Raw genomic sequence first — 27299 nt, 5'->3', positions numbered from 1 at the left:
TCTTGCCTCCTTCGGGTTTAAAGCAGTGTTGTTACTTGAAATTCATGTAGCTCATAACATATTGATGAAATATCTTGACAAAAATGCAGAAAATGAATAGGTTGGCATTAGTTAGTCATATAATGGTTTTTCAACTCTTAAAGGCCATAATAGTTAGTGGTCAGCTCAATCAGCTCAATGTCAAACATTTTCATGTTACACCTTTAACAGATTTGGGGAAAAATAAATGAAAAGGTTAAAATCAGCAATGTCTCAAAACTTCACAAATTCTTGAGAAATAGATTTTTCCCTGAAATCCCGAATTCATGATCTTAGCTATTGGCATTATGCTAATGCTGTGTTTCAGCTAATAGAATGATGTAATTCTGCTCAAACTTAGCGTGATTCATATGCAAAAGCTTTAATTACAACATAAAGATCTAAATATTTGAACAAGTAGGCTTATATAGCAACCAATTTCATACAAAAATTTCAAGTATGATACCATAAGTTTTGCAGATACGATATATGATAATCCAAAATTTTTGACACTACATATTCACAAGAACATGATAGTATTTATATACAGACTATACTACAGTAGGTCTAATAATTCTATGCTATGCAAAAAACCTGGCATAAGATATGTACATATCAGACCATGAAATTAGACCGTTCTACCTATCAGACACAAAAGTTCTTTCAATGGCCAAGAAATCAGTTGTGAATTCATCATCATTCTTGGCTAACATATCTTTTAGGCTAAAGTTTATATTTCTGCTTCTTAGCAATAGAAACCTTGGCTTTATTTTCTTTTCCATTGAGTAGCTGAAATACCTGGGATAATCCACAATTTCCTTCACTGACTTGCCCATGGTGTAGACCAGGAACTGCAATTTTGGCCTCAAGACTTCCTCAATGCTGTACCCAAGAAGAGGAGAGAAGCGTACAATCATTGTAGCAATATGTCTCTCAGTTAACCCACAGTTCATCAAGTACCTCAGTCTGTTATACACGGAGAATACATAAAATCAGTTATGCTAGTATGAGTGGAAAACTTTCCAAACTAACTTTCTGCAGTAATGATTCAATTGTATGGTGTATGTGATAGCATGCTTTGTGCGCCCACTATTCTGTGGCAATATGTTTTAACAGCACTTCGGTAAAAGTAAATATGCAAAGCTAGTTAAGAGCTTCACCTTGGCTTGATGGTACTATCCACATCAGATATCAAAAACTCAGGGTATTTTTTTATTACCCGAGGGAGATCTTTTTTTGATATGCCCAAGCTAGTCAAGAATTCAAGCTTTTTCTGAAAAGTTTCCACAGTTCTTGTAGCAAAAATTTCAGGGCACCGAGCTAGGATTGTACCAATGCTCTCCTTGTCAAAACCCATATCTTGCAGAAAAATAACCACCTATATAACCGAAAACTTTCCACTTAGACAATAATGAACAGATGAAACAGCCTCCTGAAACAGGCGGTACATGACTCATTTGGCATGAAGAAGAAGAGGGCAGTTTTGATAAAAAAAGCAATAGAAGACAAGGAACAAAAGTTTAGTAGCTCTAATCAATGCTGATTCAAAGACGAGAGGTGCAGAAGTAAAGAATAAATATTTAAGCAAGTGCAGAACAGCCGATAGTTGAAAAAAAAAAAAAAAAAAAAGAACAAGCAGCACCAAGTTACCTTCCGAAACTCCTCGGGTTGCCGCAGTAGAAGCTGAGGACTTGTAGCTATAACCTTACCCAGTTTTGTAGTTCTCACACCTTGGTCATCAAACTCTTCTATCATTGGCTTCAGCTTGCTTGCTGAACAGCCTAGCAGAAGTGGCCAATCCCTAATTGCTCGCTCTATACTCACTTTTGGTACCTGCCATGAACAGATTCATCCATAAATATAAGCAAACATGAGTATGCTGCTGATACTGTTAAGTACTGTTGGACATCTACAGAGGCCTTAACCCTGTGAAGGAAGGGGGTTGGGATGCACATGACCTTGGATTCTTAAACAAGTTTAATTCAAATAGCCCAACACTAAACCATCAACAAACAAAAGACAACAATCCATAAACGCAGTAACAGATAATATAAATTGAAATGCAGGAAAAAGAAAAGGAAAAAAAAAAAAAAAAAGAATAAGAGCATCCAACATTGAAAATGATCAATCGCAATTAATATTTTCAGGCTAAACCACTACGAAAGTCTGGAGACATGTTTACAAGTTTTGAATTTCAACAATATGCATAAACTACAATACAAAGGGCCACGCATTCACAGCAAGTGGACTTGCTGCACCAAGAGCATGATTATATTGGATTTTACAAGTATTATTTGTCAGAAACAGAAACTAAGAACTGACACAGAAACTGAGGCCATGGCTTCTTTTCTAAATACACTATACCCTATAACTCTGCACAACAATGTTTTACCAGAGGATAGTCACTTAGTCAGTATCTTGCATATTATTTACAATGCAATCACATAGATCATGGAAAATATATCAATCAAGATAGCTACTGATGTGAATACATCAGGTTTGTAACACCTTACCTTCTCAGTTTCAAAGAAAGCCAAAATATCATTATAATTTTTCTGGATGCTTGATGACAGCACCCAAGGATATTTCACCAACATCCTGCCTAATTTTTTGTCCAGTGCTCCAACCTAGAAGACAGAATACGTATTAATTCTCAGTAAGACAAAGTAGGCAATAGCAAGAGTCATAATGCAAAATCATCCCTGAGAACGCAAAGTGCATGATAGCACACACGAAAGTTGTATAGCAGGGTGTCACGGTCCGAGTGTTTTGACACTGGATCGTGCGGCGCGCGCTTGTCTATTGACGACAAGGACGCAAGCCTAACTTAAGGGAGGTTCGTGAGCACACAGCAACACGGACCAAAGGTGTCTTAAAAGGGCACACGATGACAACGAGTGCGGAGTCGGGGCTTGTGACGGCCGATACTTCGAAGCGGGCACAAGCGGAACCGACGAGATGAAAGTGTATCTTGGGTCTCTTGGTTTGGTGGGGATGCTTTAAAACAAGGCAAGCACAATATCTATAAAGGCTTAAACAACACACAAGTCTTAAAGCAATAGCAACGGGGTAGGGAGCTTAGATTCAATAACCATTCGCTCCCTAAAGAGCTTTATATAGTATTACTAGAGAAATACAAGTGAACGTTGAAATGACAGTAACACAATAATTCTCCCTAGAGCCTAGAAAATAAAAAGAAAGACTTAAGAAACAATACATAAGGGAAAATACAAAGAAAATAAAGGAGAATACATAACTAAGAGGTTGGATTCTAACATCCTCCCCCACCTAAGCTGTCGACGTCCTCGTCGACTCACAAAACATACTCTAGGGATCCGAGCAGCTTCAGTCTTCTGGAGTGGCTCTTGTTCTTGTCCTGATGTTGGCGCGGTAGCTAACGTTGCGGTTGCTGTCTTCGGGATCTGGATGATAAGGTTTGAGACGGTTAACGTGGAAGACGGGGTGAATCCTCATCCACGCAGGCGGTTCCACCTTATAAGCATTCTTCCCAATCCGTTTAGTTATACGGATGGGGCCTTCGTATTTCCGAATCAGACGACGATCTCTGCCTCTTAGAAATTTCAACTGTTCTGGTAAGACCTTCACCATCACCATATCCCCAACTGCAAAATCCACCGGCCTTCTGTTTTGATCAGCCCATTTCTTCATCCGACGCGAAGCTCGCTCTAGGTAGGCTTTTGCAATGTCGGTGTTCTGTTTCCACTCTCTTGTAAACTCCCGAGCTTGAGCGCTCCTTCCACCTTCCCAATCAGCCACTGTGTGCGGAAGGAGAGGTTGTTGACCCATGATCAGCTCAAAGGGGCTTTTGTTGGAGGAAGAGCTCCTTTGAGCGTTGAAGCAAAGTTGTGCGACGTCCAAAAGTCTCACCCAATCTTTCTGATTAGCGCTCACAAAGTGACGCAAGTATTCTTCAAGAAGCCCATTGAATCTCTCCGTCTGTCCATCGGATTGAGGGTGGTGGCTTGACGACATGTTGAGATCAGACCCCATCATTTGGAATAGCTCAGACCAAAATATGCTCGTGAATCTGGTATCCCGGTCGCTCACTATGCTCTTCGGCAATCCCCAGTACTTCACAATATGTTTAAAGAAGAGCGACGCCGTTTCTTCTGCACCACAAGCCTTCTGCATGGGCACGAACGTTGCATATTTGGAGAACCTGTCTATCACCACCATGATAGAAGAGAACTGGTCCACCTTCGGAAGGCCGCTAATGAAGTCCATTGACACACTCTCCCAAGGTCGAGTGGGAACTGGGAGGGGTTCTAGGAGACCTCCGGGTTTTTGTCTGTCAACCTTGTCTTGCTGGCACACAAGGCAAGTTTTGGTGTAGCTCATCACATCTTCCTTCATTCCTGGCCAGTAGTACCCCATCGCGAGTAGACTGAGGGTTCTCTCCCAGCCTGGGTGTCCCGCCCATAGCGTGTCATGGCATTCCTTCAGCAACATTTTCCTCAATCCTCCTGCTTTAGGGATGAAAAGCTTTGTCCCTTTAGTGAAGATAAGTCCGTCGTCCAACCAGAAGCGTCTAGTCTTCCCTTCTTCAATCAACTTCGTTATGGTCTTTGTCATCGGATCATCTGGGAGGTAGGCTCGCACTTGATCTCTCACGGACGTGGCAATGCTGCTTGCATTCATTGGCGCTAGCTTGTACATTGCAGCAAGGTCGGCACGCCTACTCAGGGCATCCGCCACTCTGTTGCTGGACCCCGTCCTATAGGTGAACTCCACGTCGAAGTCGGCTAAGGCCTCTTGCCACCGGGCTTGTTTTCCTGTCAGCTTGGGTTGGGTGAGAAAGTGACTCGCCGCGGTGTTGTCTGTGCGGACGGTGAACTTTGATCCCAACAAATAGTGTCTCCATCCTCTTAGGCAGTGCACAATGGCGAGTAGCTCCTTTTCCTGTGCCGCATACCTCCTCTCAGCGTTATTTAACTTCCTGCTTTCGAATGCTATGGGATGCCCTTCCCGGAGGAGCACTCCTCCTAGAGCAAAATCTGAAGCATCCGTCTCAACCACAAATGGTTTGGTGATGTCTGGAAGGGCAAGGACCGGCTCCTTCACCACTGCTTCTTTCAACTTCTGAAAAGCTTCTTTCTGTGGGCCTGACCATTCCCAACGACTTTCTTTCCTCAATAAATCGGTGAGCGGACTTGCGATCTCTGAGTATCCCTTGATAAATCTTCTATAGTAGTTCGCTAATCCCAGAAAGGATCGCAGTTCGGAGGGGTTCTTGGGATCTTGCCAATCGCGAACAGCACATATCTTCTTCGGGTCCATCCTCAGTCGACCCTTCCCCACAAAATGCCCAAGAAACCCGACTTCTTCTTGCGCAAAGGCACACTTTTCTCTCTTCACAAACAGGTGATGTTCTCTCAACTTCTCGAAGACCAATCTGAGGTGCTCGAGGTGCTCTTCAAAAGTCTTGCTGTAAACAACAATGTCATCAAGGTACACAACCACAAACTTATCTAAGTATTCTCGGAATACTTGGTTCATCAGAGTACAGAATGTAGCGGGCGCATTCGTCAATCCGAAGGGCATGACTAGCCATTCGTACGCCCCGTATCTTGTCACACAAGCAGTTTTTGGTTCATCCCCTTCGGCAATGCGAACTTGGTGGTACCCAGACTTCAAGTCTAGCTTGGTGAAATACACTGCATCCCCTAACTGATCGAACAGATCCGCCACCAAAGGAATAGGGTAGTGATTGCGCACCGTAACCTTATTCAATGCTCGGTAGTCGATGCACAATCGAAGACTCACATCTTGTTTCTTCTGAAAGAGCACAGGGGCCCCGTAAGGAGCCTTTGATGGGCGGATGAAGCCTGACTCGAGCAAGTCCTCCAATTGTCTCCGGAGTTCTGCCAATTCTGGGGGAGCCATGCGATAAGGGCTTCGCGCTGGGGGTTTCGCCCCTGGAACCAGCTCAATCTCATGGTCCACCGCCCTTCTAGGTGGGAGAACTTTTGGTAGATCTTTCGGGAGGAGGTCCTGGAATTCTGTTAGAAGCTCAGCAAGGGCAGGAGGAAGGTCTCCGCTTACTTCATCTTCCTTAGCGGACAGAGTTGCGAGAAACGTGGGCTCGTTCCTCTTCAACCCCTTCTCTAATTGCATTGCTGAAAGGAGGGGCCCTTTCGGCCCTTTTCCCGGATTGCAGGTTCTGAGGAGACATGGTTGTTGCCCGGGCACAAGTATAGATCTAAGGTGCGGCATCGGAACTGCCTTACTAGAGTGTAAGAAGTCCATGCCGAGCACCAAGCTGAAGTCATCCATGGGCGCCACGGTAAAGTCCACCTGTCCGCTCCAATCTCCTAGCTTCATTGTCACTCTCTTAGCAACGCCGTGGATTGGTTTGGCAGCCGAATTTACCGCTTTCATACTACCTCCTTCTGGTAGCAGCTTCAACCCCAGTCTTTTTGCCTCCTTTTCTGAAATGAAGTTGTGGGTAGCACCTGTATCCACCATGGCTTGAGCTTCCTTGCCATTTACCAACACCTTCACATACATCAACTCAGAGTTTTTGGGTTGGCCTTCAGAGGCCTCTCTTTCCATAGCACACATCATACGAATGGCACCCAATCTTGAATGTTCCCCTTCACTGGGTTCTATCTCATCAGCTTCTTCAACCTCCGCCGCTTCTAAGGACATCGAGGAAAGTTTCTTTTGGAGGTTGTCAATTTCTCCCTTGTGTCGACATTCAAACCACTTGTGCGGTCCCCGACAAAGGATACACGTCAATGGCCTGGCTGCCGAAGATGAACTAGGTGTGCTTCCTTTACTAGAGAAGGAAGAAGCTCCACTCTTCCGAGAGTCTTCTCCCCCACTCCTGTTATATCTATTGTTTGAGTTGTTGGAGCTCACTTGTGAACCATATCCCGAGTTTCTAGGAGGGGGTTCGGTGTCGGACCACTATTCCCTTTCTTCAAACCTTGCCCTTTCTCTGATGAGTAGTCCATCAACCTTTCAGCTGCGGCGATGGCTCCCGATAAGGTATCAATCTTCTGGCGCCAAATTTCCCTTTGGGCCCATTCCTTCAGACCGCGCACAAAATTAAATAGACGATCTTCCTCCGACATGTTGTGGATCTCCAACATGCACGCTGAAAATTCTTTGACATACTCCCGAATAGAACCCTTATGTTGTAAAGCGGCGAGCTTGGTGCGAGCAACAAACTCGGTATTCTCGGGATAAAATTGGGCCATAAGCTCTTTCTTTAGATCCTCCCAAGTATCTACCGACGTCCTCTTAGCTTGGATGTCGGCGTACTTGGTGCGCCACCAAAGCTTTGCATCATCCACCAAATACATAGTGGCGGTATCGACTTGTAACTCACTCTCCAACTGACAGACGCGGAAGTATTGCTCCATATCGAAGATGAAGTTATCGACTTCCTTTGAATCTCTCGTGCCATTAAAGGTTCGAGGTTTGGGAGGTTTAATCTTGGCACCTCCACTTCCCCCGAGCCCTCTCTGGGCACGCATTAGGGTTGCACATTTGTCTTGTGCTTCATCAGCAACGTTTTGCACGAAGTTAAGCTGCTCTGTTAACCCATCCACTGTTGCTGCAAGCCTCTCCATTTGTTCGGCTTGTTTTATCACAATATCCTCGAGCTTGGGCAACCTTTCTTCGAGCATCGCCCAATGTTCGGACTTGCCTTCAAGCCAAGCAAGTCGTTCCTCAATTGTATATTCATGCATCTCTCCTTCTTCTGCCATATCTGCGGCAAGCTCGGCTCTGATACCAACTGTCACGGTCCGAGTGTTTTGACACTGGATCGTGCGGCGCGCGCTTGTCTATTGACGACAAGGACGCAAGCCTAACTTAAGGGAGGTTCGTGAGCACACAGCAACACGGACCAAAGGTGTCTTAAAAGGGCACACGATGACAACGAGTGCGGAGTCGGGGCTTGTGACGGCCGATACTTCGAAGCGGGCACAAGCGGAACCGACGAGATGAAAGTGTATCTTGGGTCTCTTGGTTTGGTGGGGATGCTTTAAAACAAGGCAAGCACAATATCTATAAAGGCTTAAACAACACAAAAGTCTTAAAGCAATAGCAACGGGGTAGGGAGCTTAGATTCAATAACCATTCGCTCCCTAAAGAGCTTTATATAGTATTACTAGAGAAATACAAGTGAACGTTGAAATGACAGTAACACAATAATTCTCCCTAGAGCCTAGAAAATAAAAAGAAAGACTTAAGAAACAATACATAAGGGAAAATACAAAGAAAATAAAGGAGAATACATAACTAAGAGGTTGGATTCTAACACAGGGGCAAGACTAAGTAAACTTCACCAGACAAGTAAATTTCATTATTGGCAGAATGATCTTAGAATGCACCTGACAAGTAAATTCATTATTGGCAGAATAAACTTGAGTTTTATTTAAGATGCCACAATGCTAGTGCATTCAAGCCATACAAAGTTTCTGGAAGAAGAAGCATGCAATTTTATAAGAACCAATATCTATGAAGGTAAAAATCAACCATAGAAAAAGTTATACATTTATTTTTACCATCTCAAATGTCCACGATCCAGCTCCAATTTCTTCTTCAATGTTACGAAAAAATAGTGGGGGAAATAGTAATAAAACATCTCCCATGCATTCTCTTGGAACTCCAACACTCTCCATGAAGTTCATCATTGGTTTCATATTCGTTTCTACTGATAGCAGAAGAATGCGAGGAAATGACTCAATGAGATACCTAAAAGAAGCGTCGTAGGATCCTAACATATTCAAACCACCACGTCTTGCTTCAATCTGTTGGAGCAACAAGGGAAGCAACCTTTAAATACAACACAGAAAAGCATACTTCCGCCGTTTCTTTTTAATTGCAACAATACCAAAAATAAAAATTTCAAATTAATTGCAACAAATGTTTTCTTTAATTTGCAAGTCTCTTGTTCCTATCTCTCTCTTCATCATAGGTACCATTCTCTCTCCCTATCCATTTTCCTCCAACAATAAATAATTGCCTAGGAGTCCACCCACTTGAGTTTGTTGCATATAAGACAAATGGATGAAGTATTAGTATAACTAGATAATTCACAAGCATATACTCAATTATATAATAATGTATGAAGTACTCTTATATAAACTGAAACTTGATCTTTACTAAGTACAATTAATCAAAAATCAGGTTTTACTTATGATTAAAAAATACTTTCTATGGTTGATTAGTTATATATCAATTAATCAATATGTAAACTTCTATTTTTAAAGCACATTTATTAACTTATATACATTAATTAAGGGGAATTGGGAGGGAAATTTGAGAGGTAAAAAAATGAAAGGGTGGTTATCGCTTCAGTAGTAGTTAAGGACTAGTGTCATGAAGTGATGCTTTGGCAAACCAATGGGTTGAAAGACAGTTTAAGGAGACAGAATTGAACTACAAACCCTAAGTTTCAATATAAGCTATTTTGATTTTTGATGTAATGAATATTGAACATAATAACACAATTCTTGATTTAAAAATTTGAGGCCATTGTGGGCATTCATTACAATCAATAACCCAACAAATTTAATCCTCAGGGCTCCCTTTAACCCGGAAATAAATCCACCACTTCTAAGTTCTAACAAATATTAAGTAACCAAAATGTAAACCAGCTTCAAAGTCACAAGAGATTAAGGCTTCTATTTAACTACCAGGAATACACACACACACAATACTTAAACTCACCTTTTCAAAGAATGATAAAGTTTGTTGCAGATCCTCATCTATTGAAATTGAAAGGTAGAGCATCATACGACGGGTGCGCTTACCAATTTGTCTTTTGTCATCACTGCCAGAAAAACATATTTCCTTGACATACGAAACCTATAACAAACACCATATAAGCAGCAATCCAGAAAGTGCCTTTAACACCATACACTGCAGCAATCCAGAAAGTGCCTTTAACACCATACACTGCAGCAACCCAGTTAGCTAGCAGCAAGTTAAGATGCCACAGTGATTGGAGACATTGGAAGTGCTCAACACTTCGGCAAAAGACCCCAAGAATTGTTTCCTTCCCTTTTATAACCATGAAAGAAAATGAAGAAATCATTGCAACAAAAAGATCAATGAAAGTCACTTTTCTCTCCTTTATCAAGGGAAGGTGATTACAAGTTGAAAAGGAATAACTAAAGTAGTTTAACAATTAGACAATTTCAATTATAAAGTGTCGAAAAATGAATGAATTACTACTGCCACTTCACACTACAACCAGCACATCAGATGTCAATTAATCAATTCCACAACCCTAAATCATGTTTATTCTGAATAGCATTACTTTTATTTGTAAAATACTAGGCCAACAAGGCGAACTTAAACCACCACACCCACCAAGCTCATGATGGAAGACATTTCGTTTCGCAATTTTCCAATACATGAAGCCAAAAGTCCTAGAACATGAGCATACTTCAATAATTAAACTTACAAAATTACAATTAGTAGCAGCTTCTAAAATATCTCCCTCTTCCTACATCAATACTAGAATCAAAATTCTCATTGTCATTTACCCTTCAAAAAAGGGTTATTCATAACTCTTAAGAATACCCAAAAACCAAAATCAAATGCACAGCCTAACATCAAAATTTTGCTTCTTTATTACATCAATCAACCAATCAATTGTCAACCTCATTCTAATGCAAATACATGACATGAATTTCCAACATAATTCAGCAAATAAAAATTATTAAAACAAAACATCAAAAACCCAGAAAAACAAATTGATAAATAAGACAAACAAACCTTATAAATGAGAGAAGAAAGAGACTGAGATTTTAGAAGGCGAGCAAGATGAATAGCAGAAGCAAGACTCAACCCAACACTCTCTAAATAAGGGATTTTCCCATTATCACCTTTCTCTTTTGCAATGTACTTAATCTTCTCCTTCAAACTGAAGGGTGTCGCCGCCATTTCCACCTTCTTCCCATCCTTCATCCAAGAGTTCCAAAGCGACAGCTCGTCGAGCTCAGAAACACTATCCCTCAGCATCTTCGCATACTGCGGAGCCTTACAAGCGATTTCTTCCGAAGAAATTTGTGGGGTCACCCCGGCTTCGGCTACAATCTCTGCAATGGCTTCCACGACTTCGCTTTCGGGCGAAGACAGAGAGGAAGATGGCGGGCGAAGGGAGTGGGATTTCAGGGTCAAATTGGTGTTGCTTTGAGAAATTGGTTTCAGACATTGATGATGAAGAGGAGGAAGAAGATGAAGGTTGTAATTTCGGTGAAAGGTTGAAGAAGAAAAAGAAGAAGATGGTGGAAATAGTGGAGAAACAGAAAATGACATTGTTGAAATTGAAGGTAATACCATTTTATTTTGATTTGCTGAGTTTGGTTCTGTGACATGTACTTGTTTGTGTAAGTAGAAATGTGATTGTCACAATTGAACAAACCCTAGATAAACCCTTCACTCCTTGGGTTGAATCTTGAGAGATTGAGTCAAGCAAATTGTAAGTTTAATTACTACGTATATTCCTTGAAGCACAATTGCAAAAGTCCACCACTAGTATACAATTAAATTTCACTGCCTTTTTGGTGCAGCAGGCCACACCATGTGGCCTGCTGCCAAGTCAGCAAAAATAATGGGAGTTACTGGTATTGTCAAGGTTACTTGTATTTTTCAGGTGTTACTTATATTTTTTTTTTTTCATGAGTTACTTGTATGATTATTTATTTAAGGGTTACTTATATTTTTTTTTTCAAGAGTTACTTGTATGAATTACTTATTCAGGGGTTACTTGTATCATTAAGGGGTTGCTTGTTTTATTTTTTTCAAGAGTTATTACTGATTACTTGTATTTTTTAGGGGTTACTTGTTTTTTTTTTAAGGGGTTACTTGTATGGATTACTTATTCAGGGGTTATTTGTATGATTAATTATTCAAGGGTTACTTATATGAGTTACGTTACTAGCTTATATAAGTGTTACTTGTATGCATGGGTTACTTGTATGAGTTACTTATTCAAGGTTACTTGTATGAGTTACTTGTTCAAGAGTTGCTTGTACGTATGCCCTATACCAAACCAGTAACACCCTACAAGTAACCCCGACCAAAATTAGTAATACCCTACAAGTAACCCCTGACCAAAACTAGTAACATCGTACAAGTAACTCTTGAAAAAAAAAATTGTATTCTGGGTTACTTGTTTCTGGAGTTACTTGTAGGTGTTACTTGACAGGCTAAAGTCGTATCACCTAATCAAAAGTAATTACCTAAGTCCTCTAACTAAAGTAGATAGGGAAGTAGGGTCGAATCCACAGGAAAACTAGTCTTTCTATTCCTAATTAATTAATAGCAATCTAAATTATTAGTAACAATTTGTTGTGATTTAAAGATTATACTACGAAGAATATAAGTAGGGAGAATTAAATAAGAGGAATCAATGAATTAAAGACCTAGGGCATAAGTTCACCAATAAATAATATTCCAGGGTAAAACATAATAACCAATCATTAATGCATCAATTAACCAGATAATAAAGGGCTTTCGCTACGTATTACAATCACAGAATTAATCTACCGGTATTAAATCTCATCTCTCGAATCTCGACTTAACCATTTATAGATTAACCTGCCTATTGAAACTAGACCTAAACATCAATTCTCATCTCTCGAATCTCGAATCAATATTGTTAAACTCATGCATAAAAGATCAGGCCTAATCTAGTCACAGAGCATTAAATCAATCAATAGGAAATTAATATAGCATTGATAATTAACAACAATAAATTACCCCTTCATATTATTTATGGATCCCCATAAACCCTAGAAAGAGAACTACTCACACATAATTAAATCTAAACTAATCAAAGCAATAAAATAAAACATGATAGAAGGAATAAAATAAATAACTGAGATTAAGAGAAAAGAAATCGTTACCAAAGTAATCAGAATAAAGAGTTGAGTAAACAACAAAGTATATAGTGTAGAGAGAGAAAATAAGCTTAAGTAGAGAGAGAAAATCTAAGAGAAAGAATTACAAAAGTAAAGAAAGAATAAGGAAGTGTAAAAAAGAATCCTAAACTTGCTTAACAAAAACATATTTATAATAAGCAAGAATCCTAAACTAAAACAAACTAAACGATGCTTAAAAGATCTATCAGAGACACGCGCCCGACCGGGCGCCACACCGCCCGACCGGGCGCCACACCGCCCGACCGGGCGCGCCTTTTTGATCGGGCGAAGAGCTGCTGCGATATAAGTCTTCTTTGCCCGATCGGGCGCGCCATCGGGCGGACCACCGGGCGGACCATCGGGCGGACCCCCTTGGGCCGCTTGGACTCCTCGTTTAGGCTCGTAACTTGGCCCAAACCAAATATCCTCTTTGGGGCTTTAATCATTCGGTCCAAATGCCTCGTCTTCACACAAGTCGAGCCCTTATTCACCGGTTTGATTACTCTAACCGATCTTGGGCTACGAAAGATGGCCGTGCTCCTCCAATGCTCGTAGTTGCTCCATAAAATCCCGGGAAAGTACTCCAAAGGTGCAATTCCCTACAAAACTCAACCAAAACTACGAAAACACTAGAAAACACATATTAGTAATAAAAGTGGCTCTAAAGAGCCAAAAACACTACTAATAATGACCAAGGGACGGGGGTAAAATACTACATAAACTAGACATATCATTACTTGTAGAATGTTACTTGTATTCTGGGGTTACTTGTATGGAACACTTGAATGGGTTGAGTAACCGCCCCAGACCAAAATCTCGTACCAAACCAATAACACCCTACAAGTAACCCCTGACCAAAACTAATAACACCAATACAAGTAGCCCCATAGTACAAGTAATACCTACAAGTAACCTCTGACCAAAACCAGTAACACCCATACAAGTAACCCCGGAATACAGGTAACACCTACAAGTAACCCCTGACAAAACCAGTAACACCCATACAAGTAACCCCAGAAACAAGTAACACCTATAGTAACACCATACAAGTAACCCCTGCCGCACCATGTGGCCAGCCGCATACAAAAATTTGTGATTAAATTTTTACATATTCATTTTACATAGGACCACATAAATGGTTGATTTTAACTAAGACAAGCGTAATTCATTGATAAAGGATACAAAGCTTGTCAAAATCTCTAATTCTACCTTTACTAAATTAGGCTCACCTACCTATTCTCTCTAACATAATAAAACGAGTTCCTTTTCTTATCTTGAAGCCTAAAAATAGAGCATAGCTTAACTAAGGCCCTGTTCTCTTACGTTGAAATTCAGTTCAGCTCAACTCCTAATTTCCTTCTCTTATAAAATATTTTGTTCAGTTCAGCTGAGTTCAGTCAATGAGAACAGGCCCTAATTTACCACTAGCACATATTACCCTAAACTAATTACTCCCACCAAAATATTTGACCTTCCCAACTACCCCATTCATTTAATCAAGGAAAATTTGACTTTTGCTACCTCACAAACACCTCGATTTCACTTTTGCTACCTATCAAAACTTTTATTTTATTTTGCTACCTAACACTTGCCCTTTTTTAAGTTTTGCAACCACTTAACGGAATCCGTTAAGTGAGTCTATAACGACACGTGTCGCGTTAATATTGGCCCAAAAAAATAAAAAAAAAATTTAAAATTTTTTTTTAAAAATTTAAAAAAAGATAAAAAAAAAGGAAAAACCTAAACTACCCAGCCACCACCCCCGCGCCACCACCCCCTTCCCCCCACCTCACCGCACCCCTCCCCGAAACCACCAGCCGCGTCGCGCCACCACCCCCTACCCACCGGAACCCTTCCCCTCCCTTTCCTGCAACCGCCTCGCCCCCAAAAACCACCAAACCCAAAACCCTAGATCCCCAAATGGCCACGAATTTGGCCACAAATGGCCGAAATTGGCCGATTTTGGGGCTCAGTGGCCTTGATCGGCCGATTTCGGCCTTTTAAGGCCAAATTTGTGGTCGTTTTTGGGTAGGGGGTGGTGGTGCGTTTTTGGGTTTGGTGGTTTTTGGGGGCGAGGCGGTTGCGGGAAAGGGAGGGGAAGGGTTCCGGTGGGTAGGGGGTGGTGGTGCGACGCGGCTGGTGGCTTCGGGGAGGGGTGCGGTGAGGTGGGGGGAAGGGGGTGGTGGCGCGGGGGTGGTGGCTGGGTAGTTTAGGTTTTTCCTTTTTTTATTTTTTTTAATTTTTTTTTTTTTTGGGCCAATAATAACACGACACGTGTCGTTATGGACCCACTTAACAGATTCCTTAACGGATTCCATTCAGTGGTAGCAAAATTTAAAAAAAGGGCAAGTGTTAGGTAGCAAAATAAAATAAAAGTTTTGATAGGTAGCAAAATTGAAATCGAGGTGTTTGTGAGGTAGCAAAAGTCAAAATTTCCTTTAATCAATTCATCCACAATTTAAATCTAAAGCCAATCAACCACCTCTCTGACAACCACCGATCCACTTGAGCACCACGACGATACACTCTGTCTTCCCGCCGACTAACTATGAAGGCTTCCCCGTTCCACCACCGAAAGGATGAGAGAGGAGAAACCCTAACACCACCGGCCTTCCTTTTCGTCTTCTTTTTCAACAACAATGGTGGAATGCCCCCAATAACAAAATGATACCCTAGTAGAAAAAAGAGTGTATATTAGGGTCTCATATCAATCCTTTAGGGAAATCCTCTTTTAACCACCATAGGTGGTGGCGGCGGTGGTCTGCAATAGAGATTTCATGAAGGAAGAAGATGGGTTGTTGTAATGGGAGAATGGAGAAGGGAGGAAGAAAGGGATCATGAGACTTACAACATTATCCCCCTAACTAAACAAATAAAATGACCTATATACCCCCTGATTCATATAGTTTGTCAATCAGCCTAATTAACAAGTATTCTACCAATTGAGTGTTGGTGTAGTGGTGATTGGGACTACACTTGGTAGGGAGGACCCGTGTTCGATCCCCCGCAACAACAATTGGGAGAGGAATGGAACCTAACCACCCAGAACTGATCCTCGAATCCGGATTAGCCCAAAGGGTGAACCGGGTGGAACACCAAAAAAAAAAAAAAAAAAAAAATTAACAAGTATTCTCTCCCATTATGGACATTACCGCCATTTATTTCCAATAACCAAAAGAGAATTATCCAAATGCTCTAGCCTCCTATCCCCATATGTCCCGTAACAAATATTTACTCCATAGTTTTATAGTGCACTAATCGCGCAATAGCTTAATAGTGCACTAATCTAAATCTTTCTTATATCTGGGTTAATCATTGTCCCATGTCAATTGCTCCGTATGTACTCTCGGACACTATGTCTCATGATTAATATATTTTGGCTCACCATTTTTCTAATAAAAAAAAAATCTAAATCTTTCTTACATGAAGTACACACTTGAACTACGTTTGTGTAGGTAACCCCAAATTTCAGACGCCTACACTTTGGCGCAAATTCTTCGCAAATCAAACTTTAAAAATAAGAATCCATACTAATTGTATTGGATTTCTGGGTTTTAAACTTTGATGTTGCACAAAAAAAGATGAACACTGTCAAACTATCAACCCCTTACACTCGTCCAATCCCATCAATGGTACTCAAAGCCCTTCAATGGACCCAACCCAACCCATCATTCTCACCCAAAAACCCATCTTTTTTAGCTACTAATCTCATCAAATCATACTTTGACAAGGGTTTAATCAAGGATGCACGCAAACTGTTCGACGAAATGCCTGAAAGAGATGTTGTTGCTTGGACAACCATGATAGCTGGTTATACATCATGTAACTATGACTCATTAGCTTGGACTGTGTTTAATGAGATGTTGAAGGAAGGGGTTAAGCCGAACGCCTTTACTGTCTCTAGTGTGTTGAAGTGTTGTAAAGGGATGAAGTGTTATACTTGTGGGACTTTAGTTCATGGAATTGCTATAAAGCTTGGTTTAGTGGGTTCTATTTATGTTGATAATTCTTTGATGGATGTTTATGCTACAAGTTGTAATAATATGGATGAAGCTTGCATGGTTTTTCACCATGTCTACCCGAAAAATGGTGTTTCATGGACAACTTTGATTGCAGGATACACTCATCGAGGTGATGGATATGGTGGACTAAGAGCTTTTCAGCAGATGTTATCTGTAAGTATCTAAAAGCTCATATTATGGGGTGATTTCTTTGTTGTTTCCAATTTGCTGCTCCCATAATGCAGTGCTTGTGTTTCGGATTGATTACTTGATTAGTAAACTTGGCTTAGCCAAGAGCTCAATGGCTTTGTTCGTATCTAAGAGTCTCTTTGAGGAAATGAAAGTGTATCTACCCACTAGCATAACATGAATGATAATCGTTAGTAGGATACTGGAACCTTTTGAACATGTGAACCTTTTAGTTAAGTCTATCCTGCAATCATAACTGTAATTTGAATGTGGCAGACTTTCCGTGGAAGAGTTGTATTGTGAATTAATTGCTTCTGAAAATGCCACACAATTTATTTCACTACATGGGTTGTGCTACTTCCTAATGCTGTTTTAGTTTTTAACAGGAGGGAGCTGAGCAAAGTGCCTTTAGTTTCTCAATTGCTGTTAAAGCTTGTGCTTTAACTGGAGCAAGTTCCCACGGTGCGCAATTACATGCTACACTTGTTAAATATGGACTTAATTCTAGTCTCCCTGTCATGAATTCCATTATAGACATGTATTGTTGGTGTCAATGTCTATCTGAAGCTAATCAATGCTTCAGTGAGATGTCTCAAAAAGATTTAATCACTTGGAACACTTTGATTGCTGGCTACAAAAGATCAAATTCCACCAAGTGTCTCTCTGTATTCACCTCAATGGAGTCACAAGGTTTTACTCCCAATTGCTTCACATTCACTAGTGTAGTGGCAGCTTGTGCTGATTTATCACTTTTGAATTGTGGGCAGCAAATTCATGCGAATATTCTTCGTAGAGGTCTTGATAGGAACATGGCACTAGCGAATTCCCTCATAGACATGTATGCAAAATGTGGAAGCATTAGTGAATCTAGGAAAATATTTGAATTTCAGTCCTCAAAAGATTTGGTCTCTTGGACTTCTATGATGATTGCTTACGGAGTGCATGGTTATGGAGAGGAAACTGTCAAATTGTTCAATGAAATGGTCAGATCGGGCATACGGCCTGACAGAGTCGCGATCATGGCAGTTCTTAGTGCTTGCAGCCATGCTGGCCTTGTAATTGAAGGTCTTAGGTGTTTTAACTCTATGCTGACAGAGTATAATATAGTTCCAGATCAGGATATATACGGATGTGTGGTGGATTTACTGGGGCGTGCTGGGAAAGTTGAAGCAGCTTATGGACTGATAAAAAATATGCCAATTGATCCCAACGACTCAGTTTGGGGGGCACTCCTTGGATCTTGTAAGGCACATAAGCTTCCAAATTTGGGCAAGTTGGCTGCCCAATTCATGATAGAGGCAAGGCCAGACATGGCCAGGACTTTCCTGATGTTATCAAATTTGTATGCATCAGAAGGGGAATGGAGAGATTTTGCGAAAATGAGGAAATTAATGAAAGGATTAGGAGGCAGGAAAGAGCCTGGTTGCAGTTGGATTGAGTTGAATAGTGATGTCTACAGCTTTGCGGTTGGAGATAAGTTAGGACCTCAAACTGAGAGGGTTTATGAGGTTTTGAGCATGATGATTCTGCATATGGAAGCAGTTGGGTATGTTCCTGATCTAAACTTTTCCTTACATGACCTAGAAGACGGGACATAGTGAAGATCATATTTCTATTGCAGTTTAACCGACTGTCTTTTCTTAGCAACTTTCCTTTCTGGCATCAATTATATTCCCTTTCTGTTGGTTAGCTTCTCTGGTATATGGTGGAATCTCTGGCAATTTCTTTTCTGGCTGCCAAATCATAACTTCATAAGTCAAGCAGTTAAGATGTCAGCTGGTACATCAGTTAATACAAGCAGGAAGCTTGTACTTGTATATGGATTGTATCTTTATTGTGAGAGATAGCAAATAGTCTTGGAATGATTGACGGAATGGAGAGCTATGAAGATTTTGGGCGTGGAAGTATAAAGTCCAAGTAACAAGTCAGTCGTAAGGGCATCGACTGAGTGAAGATTTTTGTTTCCAGGAAAACTTTTTAGACCTGAAACAAAGAAATACAGAAAAAGTATACAAAGTTACATTCTTTATTCTTGTGTGACATCATATGCCTGATTGAGGTCTCTTTTATTAAACTACTTGTATTTGCTAAAGCAAATTAGCTTGATTTAGTCTTCAAATTCAGTCTCACTTTTTTTTATCTTGCTAGTCGCAAGATGTGCCCAAATAATTGCCTAAAAATTCAAGCACAGCCATTGCCTTCAATTAAGCTCCACCTTGGAGTATTTTCTGTTCCATACTATCCCTTTTTGTGCCAGATCTCAAGTACACCATTCCAATCACCTTTTGAGGCAATATTGGACAACATTATATTCTCAGGATGCAGCTCAATGAGCTTTCCAATCCTCTCTATCCTATAATGTTGTGACCGTATTTTTGACAATCCAAGCAGTACACCTGAAGTGGTGACTTCAGGTTTCATTGGCATATGAGTTGCTCTGTTTTTGAGAGAACCTGCCTGTCCAAGGAGGTCTACCATGCATCCATAGTTTTCTACATTTGGTTCTATATTGTGCTCTCTCACCATGTGAGTGAAATGGTGATGATCATTATCTACTATACACTCATAGTACCATTAAAAGTAATCTCATTTGGAACCAATTCATATATTTTAATCTCCAAGAAGATCTCAAATGCCCTCTCAACAATCCCTTTCAATGCTAAACTAAGAAATACTCCATAGCCCATTGGAAGTAGAAACCCATATATCATGAACCAATAACATTAAAACAAATTTATATCATGGTGACATTGATTATTTACAAAATAAGTGTAAAACTAACGTCTTGTCCTAGTGGAAAACATCGAAGGTGTTTGTACGAGAAATTATTACAGGGTCAAATTCCCTCTCATTCTGATTAAAATAAATAAATAATAATAATAAATTCCGACAAGGTAGAGAAATATATATCAATGAAGAAAAGGTGAAGTTAACAAGATAAATTGTATTTCTCCCTAATATTTTGACCCTTGCATTATTAAATTCTTTTTTCCTGATTTAAATATGAAATGGATTATTTGCAGGTCATAAAATTCTCCTTTTTTGCAAATAATATAAAACGCTGGTATTAATAGATTGTACTCGTCTCATTGTAAATCCTAACTCATTCAATATCTTATCTTTACGAGTAAGTAATCAATCAATATTGATGAGTCTGTTTACACTTTACATCTCGATCCATCATTAATTAGGTTTTATGTAAGTAAAATACTATAAGTTTAATTGTATCTACAATCAATTCAGATCAGATCAAATCAAATCATTGAATATAAATTTTTTTCCAATATAAACTAGAGTTGAATAGTTGATCATCAATGATGTGACCTATAAAAAGCAGAATTGGGCAAGCCTTACAACAATTTTAGTTTAAAACCCGAGCAGCCCCAAAAAAAGCCCAAAAATCCCACGTTGGCCCTATAAACTCGTTATTATTTTACGGATTTGGACATAAGATTTTATACAAAAACCCGATCCAACACGATTTTTAATCACCTCCCTATAAAAGCAACTTTTAAAACCCTAAACTTATTCCCATAGTCCCTCACCTCCTTAACTCCTCTCTTTTCCCTCACAATTACCCCATTGTTTGTCTTCCTCACCTCACAACTCCATACCAATCACAAATTATCAACACCCCCCACTAAAAAAAAAAAAAAAAATTAGAAAAAAAAAAAAAATTCAACTTTTCCTTCAACTCCCTTGGTTATCCCTGTTTTCTTCATATAAAACCAAAACTCAAGATCCATATAACCATGTCTAATTTCCAATTTAAAAAGGGCACAAAGGTTGAAATCAGCATTGATGAAGATGGTTTTAGAGGGGCGTGGTTCCCAGGAATAGTGGTAAAAGCACCAGCAAAAAATGACAAGAAAGTAATGGTGGAATATGAGACATTGTTGGCTGAAGATGAATCAACCCCATTAAAAGAAAAGGTCGATTTGGTACAAATTAGGCCAACCCCACCAAGAGAAAGCAAAAGGGTTTATGAATTGAATGATGAAGTTGATGTTTCATACAATGATGGGTGGTGGGAAGGTGTTATAACTCAAGTTCTTCAAGGTGGTCAATACTCTGTCTATTTTAGACCTACTAGAGAACAAAGTGAGTTCAAAGATGCTGATTTGCGGCTCCATAGAGAGTGGGTTCATGGAAATTGGGTTCCTCCATTGGAAGAAGAGGTATGAGCAAATTTTTTTTTATTTAATAATTATTTTTTGGATTTAGTGTTTCCTATTAATGGATTGTACATTGTGCTATTTTATGGGTTAAAGATCCTAATTTTTTTCCTTTTCAAATACTAGGTTGCATGTATTATTTTAGACCATTCATTTCATAAAATATTATATCTTTGTTTTATTACCTATAACACTTTGACTTTGACTAGATTATGATTGATAGTTGAGAAAAGATATTGTCACATACTCCCTCCGTCCCCTTTTGATAGACCCTTATGAACATTTTTCACGGGAATTAATAAACACATATAAGAATAGTAAAAATACCTTGAAAAAGTAAATTGACATTGGACATGTAAAAAAGTAGAGAGGTATAGTAATAAAAGTACATAGGAAAATAAAATTTAGGAAATTTAAATTGGCACAAGTATTGTTGCAAATTGGAGGGCATTTTGGTAAAAAATTAATATTAATGGTTGTTGGAAAAAGCAAATGGGGTGAAAATTTTTGGACTAAAATTTGCCTATAAGGGACTATCAAAAGGGGATGGAGGGACTATAATCTTGGTAAAATCATCTTGATTGATACTTTCAATCAATCAATCAAAGCCTTAATCCCATAAGTGGGCTCGGCTACATGAACTAAAAATGATGTTTCGTTTTTTTTAATACTTTCAACAGTTTGACTTTTACACTATTCATATGTTTCATGGCTAGTTATTATTAAGCAAAAAAAATGTTCATGTGGGATCATATTGGATTCGTCTTGATTCAGACATATTAGTAATCAAAGATATATATGATTGAAATAATGCATCGGCAAGCGTGAAAAGTGATGTGTTGCAAGTATAAAAAAATAGAGGAAGTATACTTTTAACATATTTATTTAAAGATTTTAACAATTGAATCAATGCATTGACTAGCTTGAAATGGGAATTGTTCTAATTAAAAATAATATTCTTTCTTTGTTCTTTTTGTTGACATTGACTTGTGACAATTCACACACTCTTTACATTTATGTGAGATCTTAATAGATTTCTAATCTTTCCATTATATCCATTTGGAACCTTAATGGATCTAATCTCTAAATCATAGTCGTGTTGCTAAGTGAAGAGTGCACAAGTACAATAGCACTACATGCATGCACACGCACCATCTCTAGGTATAATCACTAGTAGTGCCATTATGCTATATTGTTAATGTGTTATTAAGATTAGTGTTGGATTTAGGGTGAATATCTTAAAGTTAGACGTGCCAAGGTTTTGAGGTTTTAAATTTACATAGAATTAGATATGGTTGTGGTCTTGTGGAAACAAATACATATACATATATAAACAACCCTTGTTATGCATATTTGAACAACATAATAGGATGGTAAGTAATGAATGAGTGAGTGTAGGTTTGATAGCCCAATGAAAGATTCCACACACCTTAATAAGACCCTAGGATATCAAGTTGATGATTGAAACTATCTCAATGCAACACAATAGCAACATCTCTATTTCGGACAACTAACTTATGTGACCTTAGGACAACCCCCTTCCCCCCACATTCACTACAATTTTGGGAAAAAAAATTTTAAATTTAATTTGAAAACGTGGATTATAACCTTCAATTTGATACCATTTTTTGCCTTTTGGAGTTTGGAAAAAAAAGAGGTTGTATAACTTCCCATGGACCATAGGAGGCCTTTTAGGTGGTTGGAATTATCCACTTGGCCTTAAAATTGTGAGTTTAGCTAGTTTTGTAGACGTCTCCCTTCATTTACTTAAGGCAACCACGAGCTTTTATTTGGCCAATTAGTGGTTGTATACTTGAGTTTTTGACACTGTGTCTCAAATCTTTATGAAAGAAAAGGTCCAATTTCTGCAGAGTATGTGGCCCTTTTTCAACATGGATTCTTGACACCTTAATAGGACCTAAAATGTTATAATTGAAACCATCTCTTGTAGCTTTTTATAACCAATGCAACATATTCCAAAATAGCCATATAATTTAATCAAACTCATTTTATAAGGCTTTATAAATCTATTGGTATGCCTGTTATAGTTTCAAACCAACTTATATGACCTTAAGGGGGATATCCCCAACATTTACTTCAATTTTTTTTTTTTTTTTTTTTTTTTTTTTTTTTTTTTTTATCCCGAATATGGTCCAAAAGCATGGATTATAGCCTTTAGTTTTGGACAATTTTTGACTTTTTTGGGCCCGAAAAAAAAAGAGATCATGCTGCTTCCCATGGATTCTACAAGACTCTAGGATGCCATTTGTGCGGTTGGAATCATCCACTTCACTTTTAAGTTGTCAATTTCGCTGACATTGTAGACGCCTCCTTTTATTAATTCAAGGGCACCACAAACTTCTATGTGACCGACTAGTGGCCATACATAGTTCCAAATATGATATATGACCTTGGAATGCATCCCCTACAATCACTTAAGTAGTATGATTTCGTGTATTAAAAATGGTCTGATTTATTTTGAATGATTCTCAACACCTTAACAGGATGTGGAGATTGAAACTATCTCTTAGCTACCAATGTAAACAATGCACTCGTTACTCATTAGTAGGCCTGCTATGGTTCCAAACCAATTTATATGACACCAGGGAACCACCCCCTCATTCACTTTATTTTTGGAATTTTTTTCTAAAATAGATTTGAAAACATTAATTATTACCTTCAGTTTTGGACTATCTTTGACTTTTAAAGAGAATGGGGTGTTTGTCATGGACCCCACGAGACTCTAGGAGGCCATTTGGGTGGTTGGAATCATTTACTGACCTTTACATTGTCAATTTAGCCAATTTGGTATACGCCTCCTTTCAATAACTTGAGGCCTGCATAGGCTATCATGTGACCAACTAGTGAACATATATGGTTCCAAAATCATTATATGACATGACCCCGGGATGCATCCCCGTTACCATCACAGTATGTGACACCTGGTCTCAAATATTTGAAAATGGTTCGATTTTGTATATTTGACCTATGGAGAATATTTTGTTAGAACCATCAAGATTAGGTATTGAGGTGCTTCTCGTGGTTACCAAATTGCCTTGATTCTAAAAACTTTTGCATTTCATTTTACATTACAAATACACATACGTGTTTGATTTACTTGTGTTCTTGTTTTGGTTATAGCTCTTGTCTCAAGGCTCAAGCCTAACAAACCCCTTTGTGAGCAAATGTCTTTTCATATGAGTTTCTCTGCCTTCCCTTTTTAGAGTTTTCCTCTACACATGTGGATCATAATAATTAAGGAGTTGACATGATAATCTAATTGTCAGGTAAGAATATCATGTTTGTTGGGTTATTGAGAGTCTCCAACATTGGTTTGCAAGATAAATAAAAGGGTTGAAGTTACATAGGGCCACTAGTTGTAGACGTATGCATCCTGTCTCATATAAATATCTGTAGTTCTGTACTATAAGTATGTATGTGCAGCACTGCAAAGAGAGGTGCATGCCTCTGGTTGTTCATGAATTGAGGCATGGTATAATATGTGTAATGGCTAGGAAAGTACATGTCGACATATGTGTACTCAAAATTAAAGACCAATGGAGGTGTATGTACTTTGATGCATGCACTCATTGCTAATGTATAATGCCAAACTCAATTCTCTCTGACCTTGATGATAAAATGTGAAGCAAGTCATTACAAAGGCCAGAACCCTGTTCACAAATCTCAAAGATGGCCTGGATGTGGCTTTTTAGACTAGGGTTTACACCATTCCTGTCAGCACGGTATAGGGATTGAAACCCCTTTGTAATAATGACTTTCTGTATCGAAGGCTACACCATAACTTAGGAAGTGGTCCTAAGTCAATAATTTTAATGATGTCTTTAGAGATCTGAGATTTGGATCTCTTAGTGGCCCTATGTTGTTAATGATGCTCAGTCTAACAATTGAGGAAGGCTTAATGAGTTTGACTCAAGATTTAAGGCAGATTTCCCTTGAGTTGTGTTGGTTCGTTGGTTTCATGAGCATAAATCATATGCTAGTCTTTTGTGAAAGGATGTCTCTATATGTAATGAATATAGCCATACTTCCCATATTATTCTGCTTGGGATAATCGGAAACATTGACACTTCAAGTAGTGATGTGTTATCGCATATCAGAATAAGGAATTTAGATATTGTAAATTTGCTAACTCATTGGTGATGACAAATCTAGCAAAAAGCTTTAATTAGGTTCAATGGATGATTACTTGTTGCTTTTTCTTTGCCAATTTGCTAGAGCAAACTGATTATCTATTTATCTGACATAATGCATGCAGTTTGCACAAAACAGATTTATTCATTTTTTTTCTTACTACTTGTCATGCTTTTAATGTAATAATTGGCAATTTGACTGCAGGCAGTGCTGCCAACAGAAGACATGGGGAAAGAAGAGAAACCTTTCAGCAAAGGAAGCTTAGTTGAAGTGAGCAGTGACGAAGATGGCTTTGAAGGTGCTTGGTTTGCTGCATCTGTTGTTGAGGTGCTTGGGGAGGACAAGTTCCTTGTTGAATATAAGGATCTTAAAACAGAAGATGATAAAGAGTTTGTAAGAGAAGAGGTTGATGCCCTGCACATTAGGCCACGTCCTCCAAAGACAGGAAAAGTCAACAAATTCAAGGAGTTTGAAGAGGTTGATGCCCTTTATAATGATGGGTGGTGGGTGGGCATCATTTCCAAAGTCCTTGGTAGCTCAAAATATCTAGTTTTCTTTAAAACCACAGACGAGGAACTGGAGTTTAAGGATGATGAACTGAGGCTGCATCAAGATTGGATCAAGGGAAAATGGGTTATGGCTTCTAAGGTAAAAACTATTAGGTTGCTGGCAAAATCTTTTCCCCAGCAAAAATCCCTGCATTTATTTTGATTGTTTTGTTGCATGGAAGAGATAGTTGTATGTTTCACATTAATTTCCTTAATTGTATACTCTACTTCCACGGAGAAGACAAATGGGATCATTCCTAGCTCCATTCACTTGGAAATTGGAAGGAGTTCCAGTACTTTTCTATCTGTTCATTTCACATAATCGTATTTGACTGTTTTTTCTGGGAAGTAAATATTTCACTGAACTCTTTTTGCAGGCCATGGATTTGTCAGGCTGAAGAGAATGGTCTGCGTGAGTGTCCTGAACTGATCCATGTGTAGGTAACCATTGTATTATAAACTCTGTATTATATGTTAATTGTCATCATCTTCTTTTCAAGGCCATGTTTTTGTCTTAGGGTGAGAATGAGAAATTTATTCGAATAGTGTGCTAACATCACACTTTGGCCGATTTGCTGGAGCTTGATTAGCAATGGCTCCCTATTCAATATGATTTCTATCAAGTGGTCTGAAAAGATGACCCAAAATTGTAATGGTTGTTCTGTAGACTTAGTCATCTGTAAATGGTGGCACCCTCCCTAGGTGCTGCTGTTGTGTACATTGTTGACTTTCCATTTATTGAAATCCCGTATAATTAATCTGCAATCATTGTTCCATTGTAAATTCTAGTTGAAGAACAGATTACTGATTATGTGATTGATCTAGATTTCATACTTTTGAAATTGACCATGGAGACTAGTCACAATTCCGGCTATAAAAAGAGTCAGCCTGAACTTGTGGAAATTGGGACGGACTGCATCAGGCAAAGCAGGCCTTAGACCAAAATGGCAAAATGGTTAATAAAATGCTATCAATGACGGGCCATAGCCCCTAAAAGGCCTTGCCTTTCAGGCTAGCTCGCCTGGACCATACTCGATTAGCTCTACATATAAGGCTGCCAGTGTCAACTTGAATGATTTGTGTTTCGAGGTGCATGTGTGGACAACCTTCCTATAATTAATATTGGGTTGTAATACGTAGACAACCTCCATTCACTTTGCATGATGTGCATCCATATTTGAGTTAGTTGCAGATCTCATTTATACTAACTTGATGGCATCCATGTTTATCTAGCAATATCTGTTATAGAGGTTTACTTGTGTAATAGCACTCCGTGATGATATATTTTGTGAGGATACGCCAAGGATG

At 39.1% G+C, this 27299-nt stretch overlaps 3 protein-coding genes across 4 annotated transcripts; 2 read left to right on the top strand and 1 right to left on the bottom strand.

Moving 5' to 3' along the window:
- Window positions 1-465: 465 nt before the first annotated feature.
- Window positions 466-11394, bottom strand: LOC145605330 (uncharacterized). Of its 2 annotated transcripts, none has more exons than XM_081661367.1 (7): window positions 10777-11394; window positions 9724-9861; window positions 8544-8801; window positions 2532-2645; window positions 1669-1851; window positions 1179-1396; window positions 466-984 (listed from the first exon to the last, which is right to left on the bottom strand). In XM_081661367.1, the coding sequence occupies exons 1-7, from the start codon at window positions 11341-11343 to the stop codon at window positions 657-659; spliced, it is 1806 nt and encodes a 601-aa protein (XP_081517493.1). In that variant the 5' UTR covers window positions 11344-11394; the 3' UTR covers window positions 466-656. The 2 variants fall into 2 exon arrangements, with proteins under 2 accessions (XP_081517493.1, XP_081517494.1); XM_081661368.1 differs by having other exon boundaries at window positions 469-984; window positions 8556-8801; window positions 10777-11393.
- A 5085-nt stretch (window positions 11395-16479) lies between these two features.
- LOC145605830 (putative pentatricopeptide repeat-containing protein At1g56570) lies at window positions 16480-19214 on the top strand. Its single transcript, XM_081661893.1, has 2 exons — window positions 16480-17101; window positions 17503-19214. The coding sequence occupies exons 1-2, from the start codon at window positions 16508-16510 to the stop codon at window positions 18712-18714; spliced, it is 1806 nt and encodes a 601-aa protein (XP_081518019.1). The 5' UTR covers window positions 16480-16507; the 3' UTR covers window positions 18715-19214.
- Window positions 19215-20634: 1420 nt separating this feature from the next.
- On the top strand, window positions 20635-26750 carry LOC145605375 (protein AGENET DOMAIN (AGD)-CONTAINING P1-like). Its single transcript, XM_081661420.1, has 3 exons — window positions 20635-21294; window positions 25648-26091; window positions 26369-26750. The coding sequence occupies exons 1-3, from the start codon at window positions 20869-20871 to the stop codon at window positions 26387-26389; spliced, it is 891 nt and encodes a 296-aa protein (XP_081517546.1). The 5' UTR covers window positions 20635-20868; the 3' UTR covers window positions 26390-26750.
- Window positions 26751-27299: the final 549 nt, after the last annotated feature.

This window comes from Chenopodium album, chromosome 22, assembly GCF_948465745.1.
Source record: "Chenopodium album chromosome 22, dcCheAlbu1.1, whole genome shotgun sequence".
Classification (NCBI taxonomy): domain Eukaryota; kingdom Viridiplantae; phylum Streptophyta; class Magnoliopsida; order Caryophyllales; family Amaranthaceae; genus Chenopodium; species Chenopodium album.
Note: the sequence above shows the minus strand (reverse complement) of the source record. Positions and strands in the feature narration are given on the sequence as shown.

What these genes read in the sequence shown, in the direction of transcription:
- LOC145605330 (XM_081661367.1), bottom strand. Translation starts at nt 11,343, where the DNA reads ATGGTATTACCTTCAATTTCAACAATGTCATTTTCTGTTTCTCCACTA. An exon ending in AACCCGAGGAGTTTCGGAAG is followed by an intron (nt 1,397 to 1,668) that starts GTAACTTGGTGC and finishes TCGGTTATATAG; the next exon opens with GTGGTTATTTTTCTGCAAGA. An exon ending in GATAGTACCATCAAGCCAAG is followed by an intron (nt 985 to 1,178) that starts GTGAAGCTCTTA and finishes CGTGTATAACAG; the next exon opens with ACTGAGGTACTTGATGAACT.
- LOC145605830 (XM_081661893.1), top strand. Translation starts at nt 16,508, where the DNA reads ATGAACACTGTCAAACTATCAACCCCTTACACTCGTCCAATCCCATCA. An exon ending in CTTTTCAGCAGATGTTATCT is followed by an intron (nt 17,102 to 17,502) that starts GTAAGTATCTAA and finishes AGTTTTTAACAG; the next exon opens with GAGGGAGCTGAGCAAAGTGC.
- LOC145605375 (XM_081661420.1), top strand. Translation starts at nt 20,869, where the DNA reads ATGTCTAATTTCCAATTTAAAAAGGGCACAAAGGTTGAAATCAGCATT. An exon ending in TTCCTCCATTGGAAGAAGAG is followed by an intron (nt 21,295 to 25,647) that starts GTATGAGCAAAT and finishes ATTTGACTGCAG; the next exon opens with GCAGTGCTGCCAACAGAAGA. An exon ending in AATGGGTTATGGCTTCTAAG is followed by an intron (nt 26,092 to 26,368) that starts GTAAAAACTATT and finishes CTCTTTTTGCAG; the next exon opens with GCCATGGATTTGTCAGGCTG.